The following is a 13,359-nucleotide window of genomic DNA, read 5'->3' as shown; positions in this document are numbered from 1 at the left end:
ATGTAACGGTTTTCTTCTATCTCCTCCTCTGATGAAGAGGTAGAACAAGGATCGGACCAAAATGCAGCGTGTAGATTGCGATCCATGTTTTAATGAACAAACGTAAAACACGAATCAAAATACAAACAGTGCAAAATAATAAATGTAATGAAAACCGAAAAAACAGCCTATCTGGTGAAAAACACATAGACAGGAACAATCACCCACAAACACACAGTGAAACCCAGGCTACCTAAATATGGTTCCCAATCAGAGACAATGACGAACACCTGCCTCTGACTGAGAACCATATCAGGCTGAACATAGAAATAGACAAACAAGACATGAAACATAGAATACCCACTCAGATCACACCCTGACCAATCAAAACATAGAAAATACAAAGTAAACTATGGTCAGGGCGTGACAGTACCCCCCCCCCAAGGTGCGGACTCCGGCCGCAAAACCTGAACCTATAGGGGAGGGTCTGGGTGGGCATCTGTCCGCGGTGGCGGCTCTGGCGCTGGACGTGGACCCCACTCCATGACAGTTTTAATCCCCCTCCTAAACGTCCCTAAATAGGTTACCCACCACAATGATAACATGGGACAGAGGGACAGCTCGGGACAGAGGTAACTCGGGACAGATAGGTAGCTCAGCACTGAGAGGAAGCTCAGCACTGAGAAGAAGCTCAGCACTGAGAGGAAGCCCAGGCAGGTAGTAGAAACTACCAGAACCTGGCTGGCTGGCGGTTTCAGCAGATCCTGGTCGACTAGCAGATCTGGGAGAATCTGGTCGACTGGCGGATCTGGGAGAATCTGGTCGACTGGCGGATCTGGGAGAATCTGGTCGACTGGCGGATCTGGGAGAATCTGGTCGACTGGCGGATCTGGGAGAATCTGGTCGACTGGCGGATCTGGGAGAATCTGGTCGACTGGCGGATCTGGGAGAATCTGGTCGACTGGCGGATCTGGGAGAATCTGGTCGACTGGCGGATCTGGGAGAATCTGGTCGACTGGCGGATCTGGGAGAATCTGGTCGACTGGCGGATCTAGGAGAATCTGGACGACTGGCGGATCTGGGAGAGTCTGGACGACTGGCAGATCTGAGAGAGTCTGGACGACTGGCAGATCTGGAAGAGTCTGGACGACTGGCAGATCTGGAAGAGTCTGGACGACTGGCAGATCTGGAAGAGTCTGGACGACTGGCAGATCTGGAAGAGTCTGGTCGACTGGCAGATCTGGAAGAGTCTGGTCGACTGGCAGATCTGGAAGAGTCTGGTCGACTGGCAGATCTGGAAGAGTCTGGACGACTGGCAGATCTGGAAGAGTCTGGACGACTGGCAGATCTGGAAGAGTCTGGACGACTGGCAGATCTGGAAGAGTCTGGACGACTGGCAGATCTGGAAGAGTCTGGACGACTGGCAGATCTGGAAGAGTCTGGTCGACTGGCAGCTCTGTCTGCTCCATGCTGACTGGCTGCTCCATGCTGACTGGCAGCTCTGGCTGCTCCATGCTGACTGGCTGCTCCATGCTGACTGGCTGCTCTGGCTGCTCTATGCTGACTGGCTGCTCTGGCTGCTCCATGCTGACTGGCTGCTCCATGCTGACTGGCTGCTCCATGCTGACTGGCGGCCCTGGCTGCTCCATGCTGACTGGCGGCCCTGGCTGCTCCATGCTGACTGGCGGCCCTGGCTGCTCCATGCTGACTGGCGGCCCTGGCTGCTCCATGCTAACTGGCAGCTCTGGCGGCTCCTTGCAGACTGGCAGCTCTGGCGGCTCCTTGCAGACTGGCAGCTTTGGCGGCATCCTGCAGACAGGCAGCTCTGGCGGCTCCTTGCAGACTGGCAGCTCCATGCAGACTGGCAGCTCTATGCAGACTGGCAGCTCCATGCAGACTGGCAGCTCCTTGCAGACTGGCAGCTCCTTGCAGACTGGCAGCTCCTTGCTAACTGGCAGCTCCTTGCTAACTGGCAGTTCTGAACAGGCGGGAGACTCCGGCAGCGCTGTAGAGGCGGAAAGCTCTGACAGCGCTAAACAGGCGGGAGACTCCGACAGCGCTGGAGAGGAGGAGGGCTCCGACAGCGCTGGACAGGCGAGGCGCACTGTAGGCCTGATGCGTGGTACTGGCACTGGTGGTACTGGGCCGAGGACACGCACAGGAAGCCTGGTGCGGGGAGCTGCTACCGGAGGGCTGGGGTGTGGAGGTGGTACTGGAAAAACCGGACCGTGCAGGCGCACTGGAGCTCTTGAGCACCGAGCCTGCCCAACCTTACCTGGTTGAATGCTCACGGTCGCCCTGCCAGTGCGGCGAGGTGGAATAGCCCGCACTGGGCTATGCAGGCGAACCGGAGACACCGAGCGCAAGGCTGGTGCCATGTAAGCCGGCCCAAGGAGACGCACTGGGGACCAGCTGCGTAGAGCCGGCTTCATGGCATTAGGCTCGACGCTCAATCTAGCCCGGCAGACACGCGGAGCTGGAATATACCGCACCGGGCTATGCACCCGCACTGGAGACACCATGCGCACCACTGCATAACACGGTGCCTGTCCGGTCTCTCTAGCCCCCCGGTAAGCACAGGGAGTTTGCGCAGGTCTCCTACCTGGCGTAGCCATACTCCCTGTTAGCCCCCCCCCAAGAAATTTTTGGGGCTGCCTCTCGGGCTTCCTTGCCAGCCGTGTTCCCTCATATCGCCGGCTCCTCTCTCCGGCTGCCTCTGCTCTCCTAAGTGCCTCCACCTGTTCCCATGGGAGGCGATCTCTTCCAGCCAGTATCTCCTCCCAAGTGTAACAGCCCTTGCCATCCAAAACGTCCTCCCATGTCCATTCCTCCTTACGCTGCTGTTGCTGCCTGTTGACACGCTGCTTGGTCCGTTGGTGGTGGGTGATTCTGTAACGGTTTTCTTCTATCTCCTCCTCTGATGAAGAGGTAGAACAAGGATCGGACCAAAATGCAGCGTGTAGATTGCGATCCATGTTTTAATGAACAAACGTAAAACACGAATCAAAATACAAACAGTGCAAAATAATAAATGTAATGAAAACCGAAAAAACAGCCTATCTGGTGAAAAACACATAGACAGGAACAATCACCCACAAACACACAGTGAAACCCAGGCTACCTAAATATGGTTCCCAATCAGAGACAATGACGAACACCTGCCTCTGACTGAGAACCATATCAGGCTGAACATAGAAATAGACAAACAAGACATGAAACATAGAATACCCACTCAGATCACACCCTGACCAATCAAAACATAGAAAATACAAAGTAAACTATGGTCAGGGCGTGACAATGTACCTATCTATTTCAGAATAATGATTATGTTTTTTGATTAGAATCTATGCATCTTACCACAATTTCCACAAAAATTATCATTACAGCAACAGTCCAAAAAAGGTATAAACAAATCAATGTAATATTTGTTAACATTGCTCCCTAAAGAAAATGTTAAACACTGAAAAATATGATTAACATTTACTTATTCAATTAGTATAAAATTAAATCGGACTTTTTCCCAATTTGAGCTTTTTAGCTGTTTCGGTAATGAGAAGGCAAAGTGGGTTAAAGGGGGTGTATGAGAATAAGAACCTCCTTCTGAAGGCATAGAAGCAAATACATTAACTTCACTTCCTGTAGATGATGCATTATGGGTGAATATATATCTATTTTTTTTAACTGATTGGAGTTTTTGCAGGAACTTGAAAAATTGTCACGTAATGTCCACCACAGACACTGTGTTTTGTAGGTAATAAATATTATAGTTTAATGTAAACAGCAAACTAGTTTACAATTTTTTTTATGATTCAAACTACAGCAACATATCAAATCAGTTAGTAAAATGTTAAAATGAAAATCAGGACACATTTCCGTAATGAGAATGTACAAAATGCAGGCGAAAATGCAAAAATGAGACCGTGGTAAATAGGAGACATCTTAGTACTAAGAATGATTTTTTACAGATGCATCATGGGTTTGTAACTCAATTTGCTACAGACATGTTTACAACTGGTTTCATCAGAATCACCCAGCAGTCTAATTTGTGTTTCTTCAATCCCTCAATAGATTTAATATTTCATCAAACTATATTGGATAAACGGTTGTGCAGATTCCTGGTTCAAATCAACCCAAGACGCTGAAGACAAAGTGCATGACAAGGTGGCCCAGAGGAAGCCAGCTGTTCTCAACCCCTACATTTGCCCCATTCTTCAAAGAGCTCAGTGAGTGAAGAACACCTGATGCTGCACTGAATTCTTCCTCCTGGATGTTCTCCTGTCCCATTGTGTGTTTCACTGCCTCTGAACCCCCTCACTCCGAATAGAGTTGTCCCTGATCATAGCTTTAGGATTGTACCAATCCCAATTTTAACTCTACCTCCCTCTCCCACCCCTACACCCCACACACACAATATATCGTTTTTGCATTCGTGTTGTAATGATGCTCTTATTTGTATAAATATGTGTTCATTGTTTTTACTTTGAATGAATGTATTTTATTTCCAATTTATTGTTTTTATTACATTTAGATTTCAGGGAGAATTTCCCTGTAAATTCACAGCATTATACTGGCACTAGAGTTGCCAGCTTCATACTGTAATTTTCCTTTACAGCAGAGATGTAAAAATATATTACAGCATCTCTGCTGTAAAGCTAAATTACAATATTAAACTGGGAGCTCTGGTGCCAGTATAATCCCACACATTTACAGGGAAAGGTTTTACAGTGTAATAATACTCTTTGATTTATAGTAACCCTGTAGAAAACGTTTACACTGTTTCATGCTATTTTACCTTTAGTTGTTTCCTCCCCAACTCTTCCAACATTAGATCAATATAGCTCGCTGGATGCACCACTGTGAATGGGCTAAGACACGTCACCCCAACAGAACTACCTTAGAAGACGGAGTAAACGTGGAGAACAAAATAAGTTACATTTGAAAAGGTCTTAAGCCTTAGAGACGTGAATCAGTCAATGTATGGATTCTGTGAGGATGGATGGGGAGGGGGGGGTTGTTTCCATCCAATCAAAGACTTGGTTCCGATCATAATACAGACGGCTGGCTCGCGTTTCGTTTCACATCACTTTGATACGTGAAGTGTAACAGCATGTGAACTATTGCACGACCAGGCTGGTCCCAGCAGGCTATTTCAAACATGACACATGATATGTTCTGCCCTCAGAAGTACATGTGAGTGAAGTGAAGGGACGAGCTGCCTGTTGCATAAACAAGCACACAACCGCTAAGCACAGGAAAACAAACTGCTCATAGGGAGTGGTGGTATAAAGAGAGTGGAACAGGCAGAGGAGAGGTATTCGGTGAGTGTTGTGGGGTTTTCAGGTAAGGGGGCGTGGCCAGAGGGAGCAATGGTCTGGTGACAAGATGACATGACCTTTGACCTTCCGCTACACTAAACGCTGTCAGGGCAAGAACAACTTGGAACGTCTCAGCTACTTAAAAACAGCCAGCACATTCTATTCGCTGCCAAAGTCTGTCGTCAAAATTAGCAGCTTGGGCCTATAAAAAAATAAAAGATTTTGAACAGATTTGGGTCAGAGATAATAAAAATCCTGGCAGAGATAATAAAAATCCTGGCAGAAAAATGTAAAATCCTGGCAGAGATAATAAAAATCCTGGCAGAAAAATGTAAAATCCTGGCATGGAGATCTTTGTACATTTCTTTCTCTCCTTTTCTTTTTGTAGAAACGATGGATTCTGCCGTTGAGAAACACTGTGTGGAACTTGTTGCCCTTGAGCGAAGTGGTCACACAGCTGTATTAGAGGGAAATACTCTGCATGTCTGGGGAGGCTACATGGTAAGCCTCAAACATGATTTGTAAATTCCCTTCCTGGAACTATCTTGAAAGCATTCCTAATTGATGGTGTTGTTTTTGAATTGATGTTTATCATTCACATATACTGTTTAAAACATACATGCTGCTGATAGATGTATTTTCTCAGTAACAACATGCTTAGATTTGTTTTTGTTCTGTTCTGCAGTCAACCGCTGAGAGGGAAGTGTTCCTTCCCAGTGATGAAATCTGGTTGTATGACTTAGAAAGAGGTGTATGGTAAGAATATCAATGGAATTCTAACATAGTGTTTGTGCGTATGGGCTGTATATAACACATTGTAAAGAATATGAATGGAGAAATTGTTTGGGATTAACACTTTATCTGTATATTCCCTCTGTAGGTAGATGCTCTATTGTATTAGACCAGTAGCATTTCAACTAAGTATCTACGAACCCTAACCCTTATCCTAACCCTAAACTTAAACCTTACCCTAACCCTTATCCTAACCCTAAACTTAACCCTTACCCTAAACTTAACCCTTACCCTAAACTTAACCCTTACCCTAACCCTTATCCTAACCCTAAACTTAAACCTTACCCTAAACTTAACCCTTACCCTAACCCTTATCCTAACCCTAAACTTAACCCTTACCCTAAACTTAACCCTTACCCTAACCCTTATCCTAACCCTAAACTTAACCCTTACCCTAAACTTAACCCTTATCCTAAACTTAACCCTTACCCTAACCCTTATCCTAACCCTAAACTTAACCCTTACCCTAAACTTAACCCTTACCCTAAACTTAACCCTTATCCTAACCCTAAATTTAACCCTTACGCTAAACTTAACCCTTACCCTAAACTTAACCCTTACCCTAAACTTAACCCTTACCCTAACCCTTATCCTAACCCTAAACTTAACCCTTACCCTAAACTTAACCCTTACCCTTACCCTAAACTTAACCCTTACCCTAAACTTAACCCTTACCCTAAACCTTATCCTAACCCTAAACTTAACCCTTAACCTAAACTTAACCCTTACCCTAAACTTAACCCTTACCCTATAGTATTAGACTGGTCTATAGTATTAGACTGGTCTATTGTGGTCTATAGTATTAGACTGGTCTATTGTGGTCTATAGTATTAGACTGGTCTATTGTGGTCTATAGTATTAGACTGGTCTATAGTATTAGACTGGTCTATAGTATTAGACTGGTCAATTGTGGTCTATAGTATTAGACTGGTCTATAGTGGTCTATAGTATTAGACTGGTCTATAGTGTCTATAGTATTAGACTGGTCTATAGTGGTCTATAGTATTAGACTGGTCTATAGTATTAGACTGGTCTATAGTGTCTATAGTATTAGACTGGTCTATAGTGGTCTATAGTATTAGACTGGTCTATAGTATTAGACTGGTCTATAGTGGTCTATAGTATTAGACTGGTCTATAGTATTAGACTGGTCTATAGTATTAGACTGGTCTATAGTATTATACTGGTCTATAGTATTAGACTGGTCCATAGTATTAGACTGGTCTATAGTATTATACTGGTCTATAGTATTAGACTGGTCCATAGTATTATACTGGTCTATAGTATTAGACTGGTCTATAGTATTATACTGGTCTATAGTATTAGACTGGTCTATAGTATTATACTGGTCTATAGTATTAGACTGGTCCATAGTATTAGACTGGTCTATAGTATTATACTGGTCTATAGTATTAGACTGGTCTATAGTATTAGACTGGTCTATAGTATTAGACTGGTCTTTAGTATTAGACGGGTCTATAGTATTAGACTGGTCTATAGTATTAGACTGGTCTTTAGTATTAGACTGGTCTATAGTATTAGACTGGTCTATAGTATTAGACTGGTCTTTAGTATTAGACTGGTCTATAGTATTAGACTGGTCTATAGTATTAGACTGGTCTACAGTGGTCTATAGTATTAGACTGGTCTATAGTATTATACTGGTCTATAGTATTAGACTGGTCTATAGTATTAGACTGGTCTATAGTATTAGACTGGTCTATAGTATTAGACTGGTCTATAGTATTAGACTGGTCTATAGTGTCTATAGTATTAGACTGGTCTATAGTGGTCTATAGTATTAGACTGGTCTATAGTGTCTATAGTATTAGACTGGTCTATAGTATTAGACTGGTCTATAGTATTATACTGGTCTATAGTATTAGACTGGTCTATAGTATTAGACTGGTCTATAGTATTAGACTGGTCTATAGTATTAGACTGGTCTATAGTGTCTATAGTATTAGACTGGTCTATAGTATTAGACTGGTCTATAGTATTATACTGGTCTATAGTGGTCTATAGTATTAGACTGGTCTATAGTATTAGACTGGTCTATAGTATTAGACTGGTCTATAGTGTCTATAGTATTAGACGGGTCTATAGTATTAGACTGGTCCATAGTATTAGACTGGTCTATAGTATTAGACTGGTCTATAGTATTAGACTGGTCTATAGTATTAGACTGGTCTATAGTGTCTATAGTATTAGACTGGTCTATAGTATTAGACTGGTCTATAGTATTATACTGGTCTATAGTGGTCTATAGTATTAGACTGGTCTATAGTATTAGACTGGTCTATAGTATTAGACTGGTCTATAGTGTCTATAGTATTAGACTGGTCTATAGTGTCTATAGTATTAGACTGGTCTATAGTATTAGACTGGTCCATAGTATTAGACTGGTCTATAGTATTAGACTGGTCTATAGTATTAGACTGGTCTATAGTATTAGACTGGTCTATAGTGTCTATAGTATTAGACTGGTCTATAGTATTAGACTGGTCTATAGTATTAGACTGGTCTATAGTATTAGACTGGTCTATAGTATTAGACTGGTCTATAGTGTCTATAGTATTAGACTGGTCTATAGTATTAGACTGGTCTATAGTATTAGACTGGTCCATAGTATTAGACTGGTCTATAGTATTAGACTGGTCTATAGTATTAGACTGGTCTATAGTATTAGACTGGTCTATAGTGTCTATAGTATTAGACTGGTCTATAGTATTAGACTGGTCTATAGTATTAGACTGGTCTATAGTATTAGACTGGTCTATAGTATTAGACTGGTCTATAGTGTCTATAGTATTAGACTGGTCTATAGTATTAGACTGGTCTATAGTATTAGACTGGTCTATCGTATTAGACTGGTCTATAGTATTAGACTGGTCTATAGTATTAGACTGGTCTACAGTGGTCTATAGTATTATACTGGTCTATAGTATTAGACTGGTCTATAGTATTATACTGGTCTATCGTATTAGACTGGTCTATAGTATTAGACTGGTCTATAGTATTAGACTGGTCTATAGTATTATACTGGTCTATAGTGTCTATAGTATTAGACTGGTCTATAGTGTCTATAGTATTAGACTGGTCTATAGTATTAGACTGGTCTATAGTATTAGACTGGTCTATAGTATTATACTGGTCTATAGTGTCTATAGTATTAGACTGGTCTATAGTGTCTATAGTATTAGACTGGTCTATAGTATTAGACTGGTCTATAGTATTAGACTGGTCTATAGTATTATACTGGTCTATAGTGTCTATAGTATTAGACTGGTCTATAGTGTCTATAGTATTAGACTGGTCTATAGTATTAGACTGGTCTATAGTATTAGACTGGTCTACAGTGGTCTATAGTATTAGACTGATCTATAGTATTATTCTGGTCTATAGTATTAGACTGGTCTATAGTATTAGACTGGTCTATAGTATTAGACTGGTCTATAGTGGTCTATAGTATTAGACTGGTCTATAGTATTAGACTGGTCTATAGTATTAGACTGGTCTATAGTGGTCTATAGTATTAGACTGGTCTATAGTATTAGACTGGTCTGTAGTATTAGACTGGTCTATCGTATTAGACTGGTCTATAGTATTAGACTGGTCTATAGTATTATACTGGTCTATAGTATTAGACTGGTCCATAGTATTAGACTGGTCTATAGTATTAGACTGGTCTATAGTATTAGACTGGTCTATAGTATTAGACTGGTCCATAGTATTAGACTGGTCTATAGTATTAGACTGGTCTATAGTATTAGACTGGTCTATAGTATTAGACTGGTCTATAGTATTATACTGGTCTATAGTGTCTATAGTATTAGACTGGTCTATAGTGTCTATAGTATTAGACTGGTCTATAGTATTAGACTGGTCTACAGTGGTCTATAGTATTAGACTGGTCTATAGTATTATACTGGTCTATAGTATTAGACTGGTCTATAGTATTAGACTGGTCTATAGTATTAGACTGGTCTATAGTGGTCTATAGTATTAGACTGGTCTATAGTATTAGACTGGTCTATAGTATTAGACTGGTCTATAGTATTAGACTGGTCTATAGTGGTCTATAGTATTAGACTGGTCTATAGTATTAGACTGGTCTATAGTATTAGACTGGTCTATAGTGGTCTATAGTATTAGACTGGTCTATAGTATTAGACTGGTCTATAGTGGTCTATAGTATTAGACTGGTCTATAGTATTAGACTGGTCTATAGTATTAGCTTGGAACTTCATGCTGTGTATGCTGTGTGTATTAATAGTTGGTTTATTCATTTTGTCTTCTGAAGGGAAATGTGTCAAATGTCAGGAGAGATCCCGCCCCCCATGTCAGGCACCTGCAGCTGCTTTCTAATTGGCCACATGTACATATTCGGAGGATATGATGACACGGGACAGACCAATCAGGTGAGCTAGCTCAACAGAAACTGTAGTGCCCCTGATATGCAAATATTTTTTTCTGAAAATCACCAAAAGCTTATTAATCATTATTAAGGCTTCCGTTGTTAGGAGACGGTTCAGATGGGTGTCGAACTCTAGCTTCAGAGACACGTGTGTTACGTTCTGAAAAGATATGTGCTTGTAGCTTTACCGTGTCAACCTCCTGGATGGGGACTACAGATGGAAGAACGTGAAAGCTGAGAGTGGCTCTCCTCCTTCACCCAGAGATAAGCTGTGCTGCTGGGTTTTCAACGACAGGTCAGTGACATATAACATTAGAATGCAACGTCAATGCCCATTGCAGTATTGCTACAAACAGGAAGACAGTCAGGGTTCAAATGACACATTTTTAAGGGAATACTGTGAGATTCTGGCAATTAGCAATTAGCCAATGCTAGCTAGCCTTAGTGCAGTGACTGGAAGTTTACAGGTACAGAACATCTTGTAATTTTTACCAATTAAGAATCTTCTATTCTGTAGGGTCACCTACTTTGAGAATCTTCCATTCTGTAGGGTCACCTACTTCGAGAAGCTTCCTTTCTGTAAGGTCACCTACTTTGAGAAGCTTCCATTCTGTAGGGTCACCTACTTTGAGAGTCTTCCATTCTGTAGGGTCACCTACTTTGAGAAGCTTCCATTCTGTAGTCACTTACTTTGAGAAGCTTCCATTCTGTAGGGTCACCTACTTTGAGAAGCTTCCATTCTGTAGGGTCACCTACTTTGAGAAGCTTCCCTTCTGTAGGGTCACCTACTTTGAGAATCTTCCATTCTGTAGGGTCACCTACTTTGAGAATCTTCCATTCTGTAGGGTCACCAACTTTGAGAATCTTCCATTCTGTAGGGTCACCTACTTTGAGAATCTTCCATTCTGTAGGGTCACCTACTTTGAGAATCTTCCATTCTGTAGGGTCACCTGCTTTGAGAAGCTTCCATTCTGTAGGGTCACCTACTTTGAGAATCTTCCATTCTGTAGGGTCACCTACTTTGAGAATCTTCCATTCTGTAGGGTCACCTACTTTGGTGGATATGGTCACAAGACACTTGATGACATCATGGATGACACAAGCTTCATCGTGGACACGGCATCATTGGTACATCTTTGCTTTTTTGTTTATGATGGCGTCCAAACGTATGAATTACATCCACCATTTTCAACGTGTTGTATTGTGTGTTTTGTAGGAGCAGAACGTTGGTTGGGGGTGGAACAATGAAGTCCACGTTTTTGATACAACACTAGCCAGCTGGAGGGAACCACAGAGCTCTGTAAGACAGACACACACTGTATGATTACATCACAACATAACTTCACTATGTGGAACTTAGTTAGCTTGAAATGTCGCTGATGGAGCTATCCAATCGGTACCTGTTGTTTAGCTCAATCTGTTTCTACATTGTCAAGCTGGTGGTCGTGTGTGTTGGTGACGTAGAGGACAGTGGTTCAAGTCCAGTCAGAGGAGAGATAGAGGAACCTGGTTCAAGTCCAGTCAGAGGAGAGATAGAGGAACCTGGTTCAAGCCCAGTCAGAGGAGAAGTAGAGGACTCTGGTTCAAGACTAATCAGAGGAGAAGTAGAGGACCCTGGTTCAAGACCAATCAGAGGAGAGGTAGAGGACCCTGGTTCAAGCCCAGTCACAGACAAGTTTAGGGAGGCAGCACTATATGCTAAGCTAGCACAATGATGCTGGTTATACATGAACTAATTCGTTATTTGCACACAAACAGCCAAGCAACAATTTGTCCTTCTGTACCTGTACTGTAAGTATCTCTTTCTGACGACAGGGTCGTGCTCCTGCCCCCAGAGCTGCCCATGCAGGTGCAACACTTGGTCATAAAGGGTATGTCTATGGGGGCAGAGTACTGGTGAGTACTCTGTTGAGTTGAACTCCTCCTCACGTTTTGTATTGCATTGATGCAGAGACACATAAAACCCTAAAACATTGCTAAGATTAATGGGATCACATTGCTTACTGTACAGTCAAGTGTAATACTTGACTCAAGTTTTGTTGACCTGTTTTGGGATGTTCAGTGGTTTGCCCTTCCTTCTACCCTTCTCTTTAGGAAACCACACCAAGTGACATTCATTGTCTAGATCTAGAATCATGGACATGGTCTGAAATGTAGGTATTTATATTTCACTCTTTCAAATGATTATCTTTCAAACGTTCCAGTGTTTATCATAATAACAGCTTTGGTGTGTTTAACTGTTCCTTCCAAATGTCTTCTCCAGAGTACCAACATCCACTGTGCCAGGGGGAAGGTCGTGGCACAGCCTCACTGCAGTATCTGATAACACTTTGTTTCTATTTGGTGGACTGAATGTGGACTGCAAACCAATAAGTAAGTAATTTACCCATTTAGACCCAGTAGGATGAAATCCTTACTCAGCTGTTACTCAACAATTTAACCCACCTAGAAAACCTTCTGTTCCATGGAGTTCTTTCTTTCTTGTATCTGTTATGTTTCTGTAGGTGATAGATGGGTTTTAGACGTTGACACAAAGACATGGAGGGAGTTTGACCATCCAAACAACAACAAACCAAGGTAGTACAGTAGCTGACAGTTTAGCATCATGATAAATCTAGTTCCTCATCTGATTAAACTGGTATGACTGGTATAACTGGTATGACTGGTATAACTGGTATGACTGGTATAACTGGTATGACTGGTATGACTGGTATAACTGGTATGACTGGTATGACTGGTATAACTGGTATAACTGGTATGACTGGTATAACTGGTATGACTGGTATAACTGGTATAACTGGTATGACTGGTATAACTGGTATGACTGGTATGACTGGTATGACTGGTATGACTGGT

General features: G+C 42.2%; 1 protein-coding gene across 1 annotated transcript; it reads left to right on the top strand.

Moving 5' to 3' along the window:
- Positions 1–5,680: 5,680 nt before the first annotated feature.
- Positions 5,681–13,084, top strand: LOC139401304 (kelch domain-containing protein 1-like). Its single transcript, XM_071145646.1, has 10 exons — positions 5,681–5,795; positions 5,980–6,050; positions 10,390–10,507; positions 10,686–10,798; positions 11,547–11,631; positions 11,720–11,803; positions 12,319–12,399; positions 12,598–12,656; positions 12,767–12,876; positions 13,008–13,084. The coding sequence occupies exons 1-10, from the start codon at positions 5,688–5,690 to the stop codon at positions 13,082–13,084; spliced, it is 906 nt and encodes a 301-aa protein (XP_071001747.1). The 5' UTR covers positions 5,681–5,687.
- The last annotated feature ends 275 nt before the right edge of the window (positions 13,085–13,359 follow it).

Source organism: Oncorhynchus clarkii, unplaced genomic scaffold (genome assembly GCF_045791955.1).
Source record: "Oncorhynchus clarkii lewisi isolate Uvic-CL-2024 unplaced genomic scaffold, UVic_Ocla_1.0 unplaced_contig_7850_pilon_pilon, whole genome shotgun sequence".
NCBI classification, from domain to species: Eukaryota; Metazoa; Chordata; class Actinopteri; order Salmoniformes; family Salmonidae; genus Oncorhynchus; species Oncorhynchus clarkii.
The sequence above is the reverse complement of the archived record's forward strand: the minus strand, read 5'-3'. Positions and strand labels throughout refer to the sequence as shown.